Below are 18,333 nucleotides of genomic sequence, written 5' to 3'. Positions count from 1 at the left end.
AGATATAACCTCATAGACAAAAGTGAAAAAACGGGGGTCTAACAACACCACCCAATATTTTTCTTAGGAATCTATATGGACAAGCTCGAATATAATTTCAAGAGAATCAACAACACTCAATCAATTAAAAGTATATCAACGAGTGAATATCTCTCTCTTGTTTTGATTCACTCAAGCTAATAGAAATCGGCGAGTCTATAATCAAACACAAGGAATAACTTGGATGGTACCAAAGATCAATGTCCAAGGATCAATCAATATCAATCAACAGCCAAAGGTCGGATTTCCAATTGATTGATTCAAACGCACAACCTATATTATTTCAATTATATAAACAAATATAATGCGGAAATAGAAATAACACCGAGACAACAAAATTTTGTTAACGAGGAAACCGCAAATGCAGAAAACCCCCAGGACCCAGTCCAGATTGAATACACACTGTATTAAGCCGCTATATACACTAGCCTACTCCAAGCTAACTTCGGACTGGACTATAGTTGAACCCCAATCAGTCTCCCACTGATCCAAGGTACAGTTGTACTCCCTATGCCTCTGATCCCAGCAGGATACTGCGCATTTGATTCCCTTAGATGATCTCACCCATAACTAAGAGTTGCTACGACCTAAAATCGCAGGCTTTAACAATAAACAAATCTATCTCCCACAGACAAGTCTATCAAAGGATCAATCTATCTCCCACATAAAAACCCTAAAAGTTTTTGTTCCGTCTTTTGATAATAATCAAGGTGAAGAGGAACCAATTGATAATCCAGTCATATATTCCCTAAGAACAGCCTAGATTAATCAATCACCTCACAACAATCTTAATCGTATAGTAGCGAAACAAGATGTCATGGAATCATAAACGATGAGACGAAGGTGTTTGTGATTACTTTTTATATCTTGCCTATCGGAGAACTCTCACGATCTCAATCTAATCAATATGATTGTACTGTTATGATAGAAGATGCAAGATCAGATCACACAACTACGATAAAAGTAGTATCGGTCTGGCTTCACAATCCCAATGAAGTCTTTAAGTCGTTAACCTGGTTTTAGAAGAAGAAAACAAAAGGTTAAAGGAGAAACGACTCTAGCACGCAAACTAGTATCACACGTAAGGTGTGGGGATTAGTTTTACACAATACTAGATGTCTCATTTATATAGCCTTTCAAATCAGGGTTTTGCCTTAGTTACAAAGCAATCAATATCCACCGTTAGATGAAAACCTGATTTAGATTCAAGCTAATATTTCTCAACCGTTAGATCGAGAACTTAGCTTGTCATACACAAATGACTGTACGCTTCTAGGTTTGTTAACCGCACCCAAACTTGTACATTGTTGGTTCAACAATAGTCACCCAAAGAGGTTAACCATATGAGCGTTTCATACCAACCATGTTCTTCTTCACCATGACTAGTTCAATTGACTCAAATGAACTAGTTAAGAGAGTTGTTCAATTGCAAGGAAATCTTATGTAACTACATAAGACACAATTGAAGCAAAGATGATTTGATTCACTCGAATCGGTTCATGAACTTTAATAGCCTCGGTTTGCAAATGCATTCCTTAGTCTTTTAAGATTAAGTTCAGAAATCATTTTTAGATATATAACCTTCTCAAGTTCACAGACTAGGTTCGCGGACTTAAGACACCGGATAGAGTTTACAAACTTCAGCAGAAATTCTCGGGTTCGAGAACTACGCCGGTTCGCGGACTGGGTTCGTGGACTTGGCTCACGCAAGTAGTTTGTCAACTCCAACAGAAATTCTCGGGTTTGAGAACTTCGGAAGTTCGCGGACTGAGTTCGCGGACTTGGCACTTGCCATACTTCCGGTTCTCTTGATCAACAAAGTTCGAAAACTTCGGTTCAAGGAATCCATTGGTTGTGTAATCTAAAATCTCATTCCAATCAGGGAAACATTCTTAGAGGACGTTATATAGTTGTTACACTATTTCTCATCAAAGAATTTTTCAAAGTGATTGAAACATTCATGACTTTCGTCACTAGGTAAAGATAAACTTGGTCGAAGCGAAAAGCTTACCAACACAAATTTCGAGATATAGATAGGTGAGGTATACTCGACTCAAAATACCAAATGTGTATGATCTAGTCTATATATATAGCATACGACTTTTGTCTCAAAGAGTAGAAGATAGAATAGATAGACTTTTGAGTGACAGATAAGTTCAAGTCTCCACATACCTTTTTGTCGAGAAGTTCCACCGGTTCCTTGAGTAGATCTTCTACTTGTATGATGAATCGCCATGAAGTCCTTGAGCTCAACCACACTTACTATCCTAGTCCGAGACTTAGCTATAAGAGACTAGAAATCAAGACTTATAGTTTTGATCACTAACATTGACAAACATGCTTGAGATAGCAACGCATGCGAGTTTGACCGAGCAATGCTCTACAAAAAGGGCGACTCGGATCGTACAAAGGGAACCGTAACCCGAGCTCGAGCTGTCCTTTGGTGATAACGGTCACTTCTGGAGAATGATCAAACCCATCAACAAGGTCCCTCCGCAGTTGTCCTTTTTGACCCGATAATTACTCCATCTCATAATCATGAAGATCATACTCATCCTTCAACTGGTTCAAGAATTGAGCATCAGTAAGGATGGAGTATCTGTAGCCCCTTTTCTCAGTCCTACATTCAAAAAGAGAAGAGTCATCAGAAAAGAGCGAATCAAGAGCACGACGATCGTGTTGAGAAGGGCTATCGAAGATAAACAAAGAATCTACGGGAATACCGTCTTCATCAAAAAACGTATGACTTACACACCTTTTCTCTGTCATAGAGGGGGTTGAAGAAGCCATGATAGAATAACAAGTTCAAAGAGTAGAAGATGGGAAGAAAACGATGAAGACGACGAAAAACAGGAGCAACAACAACATAAAAAAAGTGGGAAGGAAACTAAAGAAAGAGGAGAAGACGAAGAGGATGACAGAGTAAAGAAGAATAGCAGTGACGGAGAAGCAGAGAATGACTAATCTTGAGAGAGAAGAATAAGTGAAGGAATGAAACAAATGGGTTATCATTATTGTGAAATGGGTGAAATGGACACCAAAAAAGTACCAACATTATTGTCAATAATATGGGTGAAATGGACATCAAAAAATTTGTATGGGTGAAAATTCAAATCTCCCAAAACAATCCAGGGATTATTATTAGCACTACCAATTTGATTTATGTAATTCCATTGGTCTTTTTCTTAGTATAATTGGAATACCAATACATACAGGTTAAGAGAAATTCTAGCTTATTAGCATCTGCTTGAACTATAATGTTGAACATGTTACTGTAAGACTCAACAATATCAAAATTAAAACCATTTTCCCACAAGATTACTAAACCTCCTGATAGACCGCAAGGCTCAATAAAAACATTATTAAGATAATGAAACTTTTTAAAAAGAGGCTGGCATTTAGTTGGCTGTAATTTAGTTTCACACAAGAAGATAACATCAGGGTTTTGAGATCTTATCAAATCACTCAGATGATTTCTAGTATCTGCATTTTTGAAACCTTGAACACTCCATGAGGTAATCTTCATTTTATCAGAGAATAATAAAATGAAAATGCAACTAACAATGCATGGTTTCTTAAAAATGCAATATTTCAACTTTAACTGTGAGCAAAAACAGATAAAAAAACTAGTGTTTATGTAATAAGAGAAATCAATAAAATACTTTGAAATGAAATAGGATAAAGTTTTATGTGTAGGAATTACCTGGTTCTCTTTTTCTGTATTTGCATATTGGTTATCTCTGTTTGTGATCCTGTAAGCTATTGGGAAATCTGTGATAGGTTCATTGTTGTTTATGTAAATTAGTTTGGATTAAAAACATACTAATTTATATTAACAAATCACTTAGGGATCCCTTTTAACCCCAGCTGTCTGATCAGAATAAAAAGGTTAATTCGAAAAGATTGATATTGAAATTCCACCAAACCTTTTTCTCTCCTCAACTCAAACCCATTTCTTTCGAAACCTATTTTGAGGCATACTAGATTTTTTTGAGGCATACTAGATAATGCCAAAATAGAGTCACTAAATAAAAAACAACATCACCCCTCATCCACCATTTTTGATAATGGCATAACTACCCTTATATAATTAGTGTAAATGATTATGATTAGAATTGATTAATTATAAATTTTAAGGATTGATTAAACATTAAATTATTAGTGGTGAATTAGTAGAAAAATCAAATTTATGTGAGAGAGTTGGGATTTTTGAGAGGAAGAAGAAGAAGTGAAGAAAAAAAGTTTGGGTTTTGACTTTTGAGATTTTAGTGATTAGAAGTGACCAAAATGTGTGATTCAAATCAGAGGTAAACTTCTATCGAGGTTTAATTTCCTTTTATAAGTTGAATCTGCCAAAAAATTGAATTTTTAAAACCCAGATTTGCTGACCAGATGAACAGTTCGGCTGATAACTTATGAGCCGAACTTCTGTTTTTTTTGAAATTATACCTAAGTTCGGCTGATAACTTGTCAGCCGAACCTAGGTATAATTTCAAATAAACAGAGGTTCGGCTCAAAAGTTATCAGCCGAACTTCACTCAGCAACTGAATCATCCACTAGGTTCGGCTTGAAAAATTGAGGTTCGGCTGGAAAATTGAGGTTCGGCTGAAAATATTGTAAAGTCGCATTAGCCGAACATAGTGTTTCTCTAAATCATACACTAAGTTCGGCTCAAAATTGATACTGCAAGATCAGCCGAACTGATCTTCTGAAAACCCTAATTTCATCTTTGAAATCATATTCTACCGATCAAACAAAATAAAATCAATCAAAAACAAGATGAGTTTGTTACGCATGCATTCTAAAATACATCTAAGAGCAATTGAGATTTGGATTTCGCATTCCACATCGCTCACTTCGATTCGTGTTTCCTTTGTCTGATTAATTTCTTTATTGAATTGGAGTCCTAAATGTTTAAGTTTAAAGTTTATTTTGATTTTTAATTTTAGGTTTTTGAGGATAAGGGAACTATGACAAATTAAAATTATTTAGGGATATATAGGTAATTACACTACCTTTAGACATCCCTTATAAATCCATTCTAGATAATATAATGGATGAGTATGCCTCAAAATAGGTTTCTTTCTTTCCTCTATTAACCATACCCATTTTGGGGTGGGTAGACCGCTATAATAGGACATACATATATAAGGTTTGCTTACCCATTTCCACTGCAGGGCATGCATTGTTTTCGAAATGGCTGGGTTATCTGTCAAGAAATTACAGAACAAATTACACTTTTTCGATGAAAATGAAGGAATGCACGTGCAAAGCACGTGTCTGTCTGTCCACTAGTATTGGTTTATCACTTCACTTGTGATGGAAACTTTGCTTAGAAAACTATTTATAATCCAATCAGATCGATCGGTGATGCTGGGACTCTGGGACTGGGAGAGTAATACATTATCCACAAAAAATCACGCAGTCAACCACTTCTCTTCCACCGAGACCTTAACCTACCGTCCCCAAATTAGCCCTCCTACTCACCACTACACTTTCTTAATCGCTCATCAATATACAGCTAATTCTTTCCATAAGTGCACCAGAAAATCTTTCCATCAATACGACGCCAAATTAGTACGAAATTTATGACCATCATTCAATGTCATTTACCTATATTAGGTTCCAACTTACCGTTACTTTGTCCTGCTAGTACTATAGATATCTTTCCAGAAACGGTATCGAAATTGATAGATGTTCCTATTTAATATCTGCAAATATCACCGTATAACAGTAAAGTTGCTAGATAATGATACTAGTGATCTGAATTCACAATGCCAAATTCTAACCGATCAAAAAATGACAAGTGCCCTAGTGCCACAATTTGTACGGACCGGCCAAAATAAACACCGGTGCCGAAGAGTGAGATGCTCCCCCCACCCGACAGCTAGCGCCTAGCGATGTCCCTCCGCATTTCGGCATTTACTCCGTTAATTTGCATTAAAATTCCATCAAGGGTATTTTAGTCATTTATGACAAATGTAAATCTAGTCTGAAATTTTTTCACACTGAACAAACACAATCTTTTCTTTCTTTCTTTCTTTTTTTGTTGTTGTTTCTCTCTGTATACACTATTTCTCTACTTGGAAGAAGAAGAAGAAATCAAAAATATATTCACAGCCATGAAAACATCACTGATCTGAACTCAATTACTCAAATCAGGTAAGTAAGCTTGAACAAACTTCATTCCCTTCCCCTCTAAAACCCTAGAAAAACTTGATTTCATCAAATTTTTCTTTTACATTTTCTTTCATTTTTTTTTTTAAGATCTGTAAAAGAAAAACTCAGTTAGGGAATGGCTTCTTCGGAAGCCGATTCCCGTTTAAGTCTGGTACTGACTCCAGCACTAGAAAAGATTATTAAAAATGCTTCATGGAGAAAACACTCTAAACTTGCTCACGAATGTAAATCTGTAATCGATCGATTATCATCAGCAGCAGCAGCAGCGAATGAGGTTAAATCTCCATCAACACCTCATTCTCCTACTGAATCTGAACTGAATACAGCTAATATACCTGGTCCGTTACATGATGGAGGACCAATTGAATTTACATTATCTGAATCTGAATCGATTCTTAGTCCATTGATTACTGCTTGTGGATCGGGGTTTTTGAAAATTGCTGATCCGGCATTAGATGCGATACAGAAGTTAATAGCTCATGGTTATATTCGTGGTGAAGCTGATCCAAGTGGTGGTCCAGATTCAATACTTTTATCCAAGTTGATGGAAGCTGTATGTAAATGTCATGATTTAGGTGATGAAGCTGTTGAATTAATGGTATTGAGAACGTTGTTGTCTGCTGTTACTTCGATTTCGTTACGGATCCATGGTGATTGTTTGTTGTTGATTGTGAGAACTTGTTATGATATTTATTTGGGGAGTAAAAATGTTGTGAATCAGACTACGGCAAAAGCATCTTTGATTCAGATGTTAGTTATTGTGTTTAGAAGAATGGAAGCTGATTCTTCTACTGTACCAGTTCAGCCGATTGTTGTGGCGGAGTTGATGACACCGTCTGAGAAATCTGATGTGGATGGAAGTATGACTCAGTTTGTACAAGGGTTTATTACTAAGATTATGCAAGATATTGATGTGGTCTTGAATCCGGTAGCACCTGGGAAGAATTCAGGAGTAGGTGGACATGATGGTGCTTTTGAAACTACGACTGTTGAGACCACGAATCCTGCGGATTTGTTGGATTCAACTGATAAAGATATGTTGGATGCTAAGTATTGGGAAATTAGTATGTATAAGACTGCTTTAGAAGGGAGAAAAGGAGAGTTAGCAGATGGAGAAGTGGATAAAGACGATGATTTGGAAATACAGATTGGTAATAAGTTGAGAAGGGATGCGTTTTTAGTGTTTAGAGCTCTTTGTAAACTATCCATGAAAACACCTCCTAAAGAGGCCTTGGCTGATCCACAATTGATGCGTGGCAAAATTGTTGCTTTGGAATTGCTGAAGATTTTGTTAGAGAATGCCGGAGCTATCTTTAGAACTAGTGACAGGTATTTCTTACTTTTTCCAGACTCTCTGTGTTAATGCTGCATTTGATGCTTCTTTGTTGATTGAGCTTTAGGTTTTCACTAACCATGTCCAGCATAATGTCTTAGACTCTTAGGTTCACACATACATGACAAGACATACAGTAGAAAATAGATAATGATTACATGAGTAGAATTTCTCTATCCCTGCAAAATGTATTGCTTATGTTTTACTTTTCTTTTATAATGACTATGAACTTATAGTCATCTGCGTAATGATAAATAAATAGTTAAATACACAAAACATTAATGTCATATACAAGTTGCACATGGAAGTAGAGATTCCTAACTTAGTCTTGTTTCATGTATGCTGGAAAATCTTATTGGTGGATTGATATTAAGTTTTACTTCCTTTTCTGTGTATTTTGTTCAGTCATGTTATAAGTATATAGCTAATTCTTAGTCCCGCTTTAGATAGCAATTTCTACTGTAATAAGCTGTTATGATTTGATTAACTAAAAGCCATAGTTTGAATCTGACATGTAAAAAGTCTCTGAATCCTGCTATTTTTCTCCTTTCTTAAGGTTCCATCCAGAGTTCTAACTAGCTTAACAGTTAAATATCTCACAAGGTTGTTAAATCCTAAAAGGCCCCAGTCATCGAACAAATGACGAGGTCCTGTTAGGAGCATTGTTGTCTACTGAGTCAAAAGTCAATGTATTTATTGAATACATTACTAATTATTGACTGGAGTTTGTGTTTCATCAGTCATTATAGTTCTCCAAAATGAAGAAGATTGAATGGTAATATAAAACAAACAATAGCAACGCGCCCTTATTCACAACTGTTTTCATGTGGAAGAGATTTTGTTATCTTGTTGAATACTAAAAACTTATCTCTAGTTCTGCAATTATGGATATAATACGACTGTTACAACCATGTCTTTTAAACGAGGCTGTACTGTTTCTTTCATAACACCATTGTTCTAGTTGTCACCCTGAATTTAGAAGGTTTTCTTAAGAATAGAAAAAAATTACAACATTATACTGGTATCTAGAAGGGTGCAAGGCCTCTGCTCGAAGAATTCATCCTTTTCATACATAGTTGTCGCCCTTCCATCAATTACGTATAAAGTCTGTTAACTTATTAAATTTCGAAGTGTGTACTGAAACCTTACGATAATCCTCAGCCATTGATCAATCAAATCTTAACTCTAGCATTATTTTACTTCAAGAATAAATCCAAGAGACAAGATAGCATATGAAACAATCTTGTAATAAGTCTATAAAATTGTACATTTTATTGCCAGTTCCTGGCCAATATAGGTTTCTATAGGTTTAAAAGACATGGTTGTAATAAGACATGGTTGTCATAAGTCTATAAACTAATGGAACACCAGACATCAAAGATATTCTGAAACTGTATTCTGGAGATACATTTTATTTTATACTCTATGATCATCACACCTTAAGTCACTTAAGGAACTATATGTATGTTTATTTTATACTCTATGTTCAGTCTTATTGTGTGTAAATATATATGTACACACTATATGTATGTTTGTCATTCACAGGCTGTTCCAGTTTGAAGGTTTACCTTTGAAATTATCAATCAAGCGAGTAACTTCGATTATGAACTTTTTTAGATGAATTAGTTGGATACTTGGATTATGGTACAAGTTCTGATGAATTTTGGTTGTTATGGACAGGTTCCTAGGAGCTATTAAGCAGTATTTATGTCTATCATTGCTGAAGAACAGTGCGTCCACTCTAATGATTGTTTTCCAGCTTTCTTGCTCCATTTTCATTAGTTTGGTCTCGAGATTTAGAACTGGACTGAAAGCAGAAATTGGTGTATTTTTTCCTATGATTGTTCTTAGAGTTTTGGAAAATGTTGCTCAGCCTAACTTTCCACAGAAGATGATTGTGCTGAAGTTTCTGGAGAAGCTTTGTGTTGATTCACAGATCTTAGTGGATATATTTATTAACTACGATTGTGATGTTCATTCATCAAATATATTCGAGAGGTATTGTTTCCTTTTTCTTACCATGTCAACCATAAGCAATCTAGTGGTACTTATTTTTCATTGCCACTTTAGTTTTAACCCCCGGGAACTTTGACCATTATTGTCTTACTATTATACTGACTAGCATGTTTCCTCATCTCGCTGTCTCTTATAGGATGGTTAATGGACTTCTGAAAACGGCTCAAGGTGTACCTGCTGGTTCTTCCACTAGCTTATTGCCACCACAGGAAGCCACCATGAAACTTGAGGCGATGAAGTGCTTAGTGGCAATTTTGAGATCAATGGGTGATTGGATGAACAAACAGTTGCGCATCCCTGATGCTCATTTTTCCAAGAAGTTAGAGACATTAGAGAACGGTCCTGAATCTGGAATTCATTCTCTGGCAAATGGTAATGGTAGTGAGCTTGCTGAAGGATCAGATTCTCAGTCCGAAACCTCCAGTGAGGTCTCTGATGTTTCATCTATTGAGCAGCGTCGGGCATACAAACTAGAGCTTCAGGTTGGTATTCATACACTCTTTCCACATACAATATATTTGGTTCTATTCTTGTGCTTCTCGTTAGGTTTCTGTTTGACCTAATGTAAGTCTCTGGCAGGAAGGTATTTCTCTTTTTAATCGAAAACCTAAAAAGGGTATCGACTTCCTTATCAATGCTAAGAAAGTAGGCGAGTCCCCAGAGGAGATAGCTGCTTTCCTCAAAAGTGCATCTGGTTTGAACAAGACTTTGATTGGTGATTACATAGGAGAGAGAGAAGACATACCTCTAAAAGTGATGCATGCATACGTTGATTCCTTTGAATTTCAAGGAATGGATTTTGACGAGGCAATCAGGGTCTTTCTACAAGGATTTAGGTTGCCTGGTGAAGCACAGAAAATCGATCGTATCATGGAAAAATTTGCTGAGCGCTTCTGGAAATGTAATCCGAATGCTTTTACCAGTGCAGATACTGCATATGTTCTCGCTTACTCGGTGATATTGCTCAACACTGACGCACATAATCCCATGGTTAAGAAAAAGGTATTTTTTTCTCCACAAACTAATTGCTTTAAAAAACATATAAATATGAGCACTTAATCTGTGAATTTATGATGCAGATGTCAGCTGATGATTTTATAAGGAATAACCGCGGCATAGATGATGGGAAGGATGTACCTGAAGAGTACTTGAGATCCTTATATGATCGCATTTCGAGAAACGAGATTAAGATGAAAGAAGATGATTTGGCTCCTCAGCAGAGGCAGTCTGTGAACTCGAACAGCATATTAGGCTTGGATAGTATTTTGAATATTGTTATCCGTAAGCGAGGCCAAGAGCATTTGGAGACGAGTGATGATCTTATCAGGCATATGCAAGAGCAATTCAAAGAAAAAGCTCGCAAATCTGAGTAAGTTCACTGAATTATGGATAAATGAATAGGTCAAATTTGAGTGCAGGAAAAATTGATTCTCAATTGATAATTGCTGGTAGAACATCTCTTCTTAAGTTGTTTGACAACTTTTTTCCTTTCGTCACTTCTTCCAAGCCTGCCTCCGTTCTGCAACCTTATCAGCAGAACATTGGAACTTGTTTAAGGTATTTCTTGATTGGATTCCTTTGGCAATCTGTAGGTCAATTTATTATGCAGCAACTGATGTGGTGATTTTGAGATTCATGATCGAGGTCTGCTGGGCTCCTATGTTGGCTGCCTTTAGTGTTCCGCTTGATCAAAGTGATGATGAAATAGTGATAGCTAAGTGTCTTGAAGGTTTCCGCTATGCAATACATGTTACTGCTGTGATGTCCATGAAGACTCATAGAGATGTTTTCATTACATCACTTGCAAAATTCACTTGTCTCCACTCACCTGCAGATATCAAGCAGAAAAATATAGATGCAATCAAGGTATGTGCTTGGTATGTCATGTTCGTTAACTACTTTTTAGGCTAACATTATGCTTGTCAATCTTTATCGAGTTACACTGTTTCTGATTTTCTCTTTTCGAGTTCAGTTGTGCCAGTCATGCAAATAGATAAATATTTGAATTGTATAGTCTTTCAGTAACTATGAAGTGCTTTCAGTGCAATAGATGTGAGCTCACTATTGTTGCAATCCACAGGCAATTGTTACCATCGCAGAGGAAGATGGAAATTACTTACAAGAAGCCTGGGAGCATATTTTGACTTGTGTATCCCGTTTTGAACATTTGCATCTTTTAGGAGAGGGTGCTCCTCCAGACGCAACTTTCTTTGCAGTTCCTCAAAATGATCAAGAAAAATCAAAGCAGTCCAAGTCCACAATGCTTCCAGTATTGAAAAAGAAAGGGCCTGGAAAGATTCAGCATGCAGCTGCAGCTGCAAGAAGGGGATCATACGATAGTGCTGGTGTTGGTGGCCACTCTTCTGGATCAGTTACATCTGAACAGATGAGTAATTTAGTTTCTAACTTAAACATGTTGGAACAAGTAGAAAGCTCCGAAATGAATCGCATATTTGCTCGGAGCCAGAGGCTAAACAGTGAGGGAATAATTGATTTTGTCAAAGCTCTCTGTAAGGTGTCCATGGATGAATTGCGGTCTACGTCTGATCCACGAGTTTTCAGCCTTACCAAAATTGTTGAAATTGCGTAAGAAGCATCCCCTTTTTTGTTCTGTTTCCTGTCTGACATACATCATCAAATGCATCTAGATTATACTGCTGCCAGCTTTACGTAATGTGAATTTTTTTCTATCCTTTCTTCTCTTGCAGCCACTACAACATGAATCGCATCAGACTTGTGTGGTCAAGCATCTGGCTTGTACTATCAGATTTTTTTGTAACCATTGGCTGCTCAGAGAACCTCTCAATTGCTATTTTTGCAATGGATTCATTGCGTCAACTTGCTATGAAGTTCTTAGACAGAGAAGAATTGGCTAATTATAACTTCCAAAATGAGTTCATGAAGCCGTTTGTTGTTGTCATGCGTAAGAGCAGTGCTGTTGAAATCAGAGAATTAATCATCAGATGTGTCTCTCAAATGGTTTTGTCTCGTGTCAACAATGTCAAATCCGGATGGAAAAGCATGTTCATGGTATTGATTCAGCTCCCTTTTTTTGTTTTGTTCATGTGTGTATCATTGTTGTTCTTTCCTTGGTAAGAGTTTGCCATTTTCGCACCATAAAAGAAAACTTTTTTTACTACTTCATGATTATATTTTTTGTAGTGTTTGTCACTCGCAACCCTTTTAACGGTAAAGGAAAATTAACGAGTATTTGTGACCTTGTTCACTCCGAAATTTTCAGGTGTTCACCACTGCAGCATCTGACAACCACAAAAACATTGTATTACTCGCTTTTGAGATCATTGAGAAGATTGTTCGTGACTACTTCCCGTATATAACTGAAACAGAAACAACCACATTTACAGACTGCGTGAATTGTTTAATTGCTTTCACTAATAGTAGATTCGATAAAGACATTAGCCTCAATGCAATTTCATTTCTACGCTTCTGTGCGGCAAAACTCGCGGAAGGAGATCTTGGTTCCTCTAGGAGTAAGGACAAGGAGGGTTTAGGAAAGATCACTGCAGCATCTCCTGGGAAAGACGGAAAACAACATAGTGCAGAGTTCCCAGATCACGTATATTTTTGGTTTCCCTTGTTGGCTGGTAAGAGACATGCATTTGAACAAGTGTTTGCTGTTGTGATTGTTAGGCATATAACGTGCATATATTGGCTGGGTTATGCTGTATCAAAAATTTGTCTTGGATTCCTGTCATAGTATTTTGTAGTTTACTCCGTTTCTGACAGTTACAGACATATATAGCTCATCAGAAAAAGAAAAAAAATAGAGTACGGAACACAGCTTTAGACTGTATCTAGACCACCTTCAATCTGGTCCTTCTTTTGGTGTATTGTCCTCGATAAAATCGGTTTTTCTGCTGTGCTCGATATTGGGGATCCCGGTCAATTTTGTGCCTAACAGTTATAGTTGTACATTCGGGACATTCATACATTCTCTTTGCATATGGAAGCATATCATTGGAAACATGGTAATCGAGTTTTCTTTATTTCCTTTTGGCAGGGTTGTCGGAACTTAGCTTTGACACAAGACCTGAGGTCCGGAAAAGCGCTCTGCAAGTGCTGTTTGATACTTTGCGCAACCATGGGCATCATTTCACGTTGCCTTTGTGGGAAAGAGTTTTTGATTCAGTTCTTTTTCCCATTTTTGATTATGTACGGCACGCCATTGATCCTTCTGGTGGACCTTTACCAGGGGATGGACTTGAAATTGATACAAGTGAGCTAGATCAAGATGCATGGCTTTATGAGACATGCACACTGTCCCTGCAACTAGTTATCGATCTCTTCGTCAAATTTTATGGTACCGTTAATCCGTTGTTAAGCAAAGTGCTGCAGCTATTAATAAGTTTTGTCAAGCGTCCACATCAGAGCCTTGCCGGCATTGGAATCGCTGCATTTGTTCGTCTAATGAGCAATTCAGGAGATCTATTTTCTGAAGATAAGTGGTTAGACGTGGTTTCATCTTTAAAAGAAGCGGCAAATGCCACGCTTCCTGATTTCTCTTATGTCCTCCTTGATGGGGACAATGTGGCTAGAATCAGCAAGGATTCTTCAACCACTTTAGCGAACGGTGAAACAGCTGATTCTACTGCAGCTGATGATGATCTAGAGAATATGAGATCTCGCAGGATTGATCAATCAGTTAATGATGCCAAGTGTCGTGCTGCTGTTCAGCTTCTGTTAATTCAGGTAGTGCAGTTTTATATTTTTCGTTTATCTAGGGCTATACTCTTAAATTCATGTTCTCTACTTTACTAGAGAGGCATCTACTTTTTTCTCCTAACTGTGAAGTTGGAGTGTAGGTGGTTAATTTTTTCTTGTTCGTCGATTTTAAGTGGCACTGAGTTAAAGAGTTCGACAAATGATTAAAAATATCTGAAATTGAAAATACTAGTGCTCTGAAGAATTCTTTGGATGTTATGTACACAAGTAAAGAGTCGTCTTAAGAATAGTTAGATCTCAACCAGGTCACTCTCATTAGATCCCCCTGTTGACTAGTTATCAAAAATGTGACTAAATAATTTCTAGTTCACCCTCGCCGATACTTACAGTTGTGTGTGTAGCTTTATTTAGCTTCCGAGGAGCTTTGATTTCTCTTGTAGCGCAAAATTGAACTACTCATTAGCTCTGGTTTTATGCATGTATGTTTAGTTTGACCTTATTCTACTATCTTGCAGGCCATGATGGAGATCTACAACATGTATAGGACTCAACTTTCAGCACAGAACACAGTTATTCTGTATGAAGCTTTACACTCCATCGCATCTCATGCTCACAAGATAAACATCGACAGTGATCTTCGATCAAAATTACAAGAACTGGGTCCCATGACTCAAATGCAGGATCCTCCTTTACTACGTCTAGAAAATGAGTCCTACCAAATATGTCTCACATTGTTACAAAACGTTGCAAGAGATCGGCCCGACAGTGAAGAGGACATTGAAGTTGAGACCTACCTTATTGATCTCTGTAGAGAAGTACTGCAAGTTTACCTTGACACAGCACAGCCACATCAGCAATCTGGGTTGTCCACTTCAGATAATAAAAAACCCCGCTGGTCAATCCCACTTGGTTCAGCAAAAAGAAGAGAGTTAGCGGCAAGGGCACCTCTTGTTGTTGCTACTCTCCAAGCTATATGTGGATTTAGAGAAGACTTGTTCAAGAAGAATTTGACTAATTTCTTCCCACTATTTTCAAGCTTGATAAGTTGTGAACATGGGTCAGGTGAAGTTCAAGCGGCGCTGGGTGACATGCTCAGTTCTTCAGTGGGTCCAGTTTTGCTTCAGTCCTGTTGAGGTTAGCCAAAGCCGCTTCAGTTTGAGGTTGTATGATATCTTTTCTGTTTCTTTGTGATTTCTTTCAATCTTGTATTTCTTCTTCTTGTTTATCATTTGCAATCACCATATGCAGTATAGGTTAGTGTATGAAGAGTAAGAAGAATGTTTTTGATTGCGCCCCAAGTGTTGATGGATTTGTCTCTATAGGTTGAGGGCATCTATTCAGAGTTCAATGTTGTATGTTAGAAGTTATATTCACGTCACGTGATTTTCATATAGAATTTCAAAGTGTAGCATGAAAATCCTACTTCCCAAACCAAAATTCCTTTCTGTTGCAGTACCTGTTGTCAGGATTTCGGATTTCAGTTTCATGATCGTTCAGTCGAATTAAGAACAGCCAACTTTTAGGTTTGTCAGGATCTATTAACAATGATGTGAAACAGAAAGAGGGAAAATCATTTGTCTTCACACTATGCTGTTATTGTTTTGGCTTTATATGAAACAGAATTTTGTTCATCAAATAAGAATCAAGTGATTTCTCACTTACAGACAATATGCATTTTTACAAGAGTCCTAACTCCTACCTGCAGTAGAAACCTCTTCTTCCATGACAGAAGCAAGTTTATGTGCTTTATCAGCTTCCTTAACCCAGTCAATCCTCAGAACAAAAACTAGCAACAGCAACAAACAAGAAATCATCCCAACTAAAAATCCCAGCAGTAAACCACTTAAATTCATCCCAGCTTTGAAAGCTAAGATCACACCTAGAGGCAGAGTCATCAAGTAAAACCCTCGGAGATTCGCATACATACTTAACCACGGTTGAGCAGTTCCTCGCACAATTCCTCCGATAACTGCCACTGGAAAATTAACTAACTCCACCACTGCCATTAGTGGCATAATTCTCTTCACACCTGCTACAACTACTTTATTAGGGGTAAATATAGGTCCCCAAATTCCTCTGGCAGCTAGCATTACAGAACCACCAATGAAACCAGAAAAGACGCCAACACCCAAAGAAACATAACCTGATTCATAAGCAATCTGAGCCTGGTTTGCTCCGAGTTCATTAGAGACACGCGTCGACGCACAAGTGGCTAGTGATAACATGACCGAGTATAGTAGGTAATCGAAATTTAACACTACTGCTAACACTGAAACGGATCGTTCAGCATCAGGTAATCGTCCAGTTAGTAGGACTAAGATCTCAAGGCACCACCATTCAAGACAAGTTGTTAGACAGCATGATCCAGAGAGCTTTACCAATCTAACCCAGTCATGGATTCTTTGATCCAGCCAACCCCCTTCTTTCCATCTCTCTCCTTTTCTTTTCTCTGTCAGGGAAACATATACAGCCAGAAAAATCACAATGAAAAGATCGGTTAACCAAACAGCCATTGCAACTCCTTGAAGACCCTTCGATCTCGATAAGAAGATGTTGAGAGGAACATGAAGAGCTAAGGCTAGAGCAGATGTTACGATGTTAGGAATTGTTATACCTTGAGAATTCAAGTAGGTTCTAAGAGGACAAAGAAATGAAGTAACAAACAAGTCAGGAAGAAGAAACATAAGATAATCTTTAGCTACAATTGATATATCTCTTTGTTGGCCAAAGTGAATTAAGATCTTATCAACATGAATCCACAAAAAGGAAATAGGAAGTGTTGCGAGTAAGGGAAGAAAGGTAGTCATGAGAAGAGTCTTGTGAAGAAGCTTATAGTTTTTAGCTCCAAAAGCTTGACCACAAATAGGTTCCATGGCTCCACATAATCCATTCAAAACAGAGAATCCGGTAACATTAGCGAACGTTAAACCGAGAACTCCACCAGCTAGTTTTAGTTCTCCGAGCCGGCCTAAAAACGCCGTCGTTACAGCTATTTTCAAAAACCATGTTAAATTCATGGCCACTAAAGGAATACATATACCTCTTTGTTTTTGTAGCTCTGTAAGGATGGTTCTTCTGAGATTCGTTGGCCATCTTAGAATGATATATGGAGATGATGAAGGTGTTGCCTTTTCTTGATCTTGAGTAGAGATTTTCTCCTTTGGATTTTCTTCCAGTGGAGTTGCAGACATCTTTAATGTGCGAAGTAGGTAGATGGGTTACTTATCAGTCTCTCTATATTTATCAATAGTTCTTTCTTTGAGACTGTTAGCTACTTAGTTACCTAGTGTTTTTAATGTGATCACAAGAGGAGGAAAGCATGTACTTTGTGAAAGATTGCTGTTAGTTCTAATCTAGTAACTGACCATAGAGTAATTAGGATGAAATGCTTATAAGTGCATGCTGACAACGAATTTGTCTTCTTGGCTGTATCTCAGATATTCCATTTATTTCTGGAAAAAAGTTAGGATAAAATGAAAAAGTGATAATACTTTTTCTTTAAGATGCGAAAATAATATAAATGAGGCTTTGTATGTCTGACTAGTATCTGATACAGATTCCAAAATGGATCATTTTACCTTCCGATGTGTATTTGTTATTTGTCTCGTGCACCCTTCTATTATTTTCGTGTGAGATTAAGCCACTTGCCTAAAAAAAGTTCACGGGATTTTCCTCTGAATATTTCCCGGTAGGCCTAAAAATATTTTAATAAAAATGAAATGTGCATTATTTAGTTTGAATGTTTAGTTGGCATTTTGTATGCATTTCGTGTAAAATACCAAAAGAAAAAGGGAAAAAGGAGCTGCATTAATGTGATCTTTATAGTATTGTATGGGTCACTAATTGGGACTAAGGTGGGATAAAAGATAGATAGATGTGATCGCAAAAAGAAGGTTTGATTAATGGAACCCAAAAGAGTTTCACTTTTTGCTAAGATGAAATTGTGAGATTATTTATATACAGAAAAGTATATTTTGATAAGATATACTCTAGCTCCTAGCAAATTGATGAGACCAAATTCTAAATTCTGGTCTACTAATATTCTTCGATCTAGTCTTAGAATCCTGTACCATGTTGCTTA

At 37.2% G+C, this 18,333-nt stretch overlaps 2 protein-coding genes across 2 annotated transcripts; one reads left to right on the top strand and one right to left on the bottom strand.

The window, feature by feature from the left end:
* The first annotated feature begins 6,335 nt into the window (after positions 1-6,335).
* LOC113275095 (brefeldin A-inhibited guanine nucleotide-exchange protein 2-like) lies at positions 6,336-15,701 on the top strand. The gene is made up of 11 exons (XM_026524531.1): positions 6,336-7,549; positions 9,234-9,551; positions 9,706-10,051; positions 10,149-10,571; positions 10,649-10,938; positions 11,162-11,435; positions 11,650-12,155; positions 12,278-12,599; positions 12,811-13,174; positions 13,591-14,279; positions 14,768-15,701. The coding sequence occupies exons 1-11, from the start codon at positions 6,336-6,338 to the stop codon at positions 15,383-15,385; spliced, it is 5,364 nt and encodes a 1,787-aa protein (XP_026380316.1). The 3' UTR covers positions 15,386-15,701.
* Positions 15,702-15,858: 157 nt separating this feature from the next.
* Positions 15,859-17,663, bottom strand: LOC113275096 (protein DETOXIFICATION 56-like). The gene has a single exon (XM_026524532.1). It carries the CDS (start codon positions 17,441-17,443, stop codon positions 15,941-15,943), a length of 1,503 nt encoding a protein of 500 aa, XP_026380317.1. The 5' UTR covers positions 17,444-17,663; the 3' UTR covers positions 15,859-15,940.
* Positions 17,664-18,333: the final 670 nt, after the last annotated feature.

Source organism: Papaver somniferum, chromosome 4 (genome assembly GCF_003573695.1).
Source record: "Papaver somniferum cultivar HN1 chromosome 4, ASM357369v1, whole genome shotgun sequence".
Taxonomy (NCBI): domain Eukaryota; kingdom Viridiplantae; phylum Streptophyta; class Magnoliopsida; order Ranunculales; family Papaveraceae; genus Papaver; species Papaver somniferum.
This window is presented reverse-complemented; position numbering and strand designations above follow the sequence as displayed.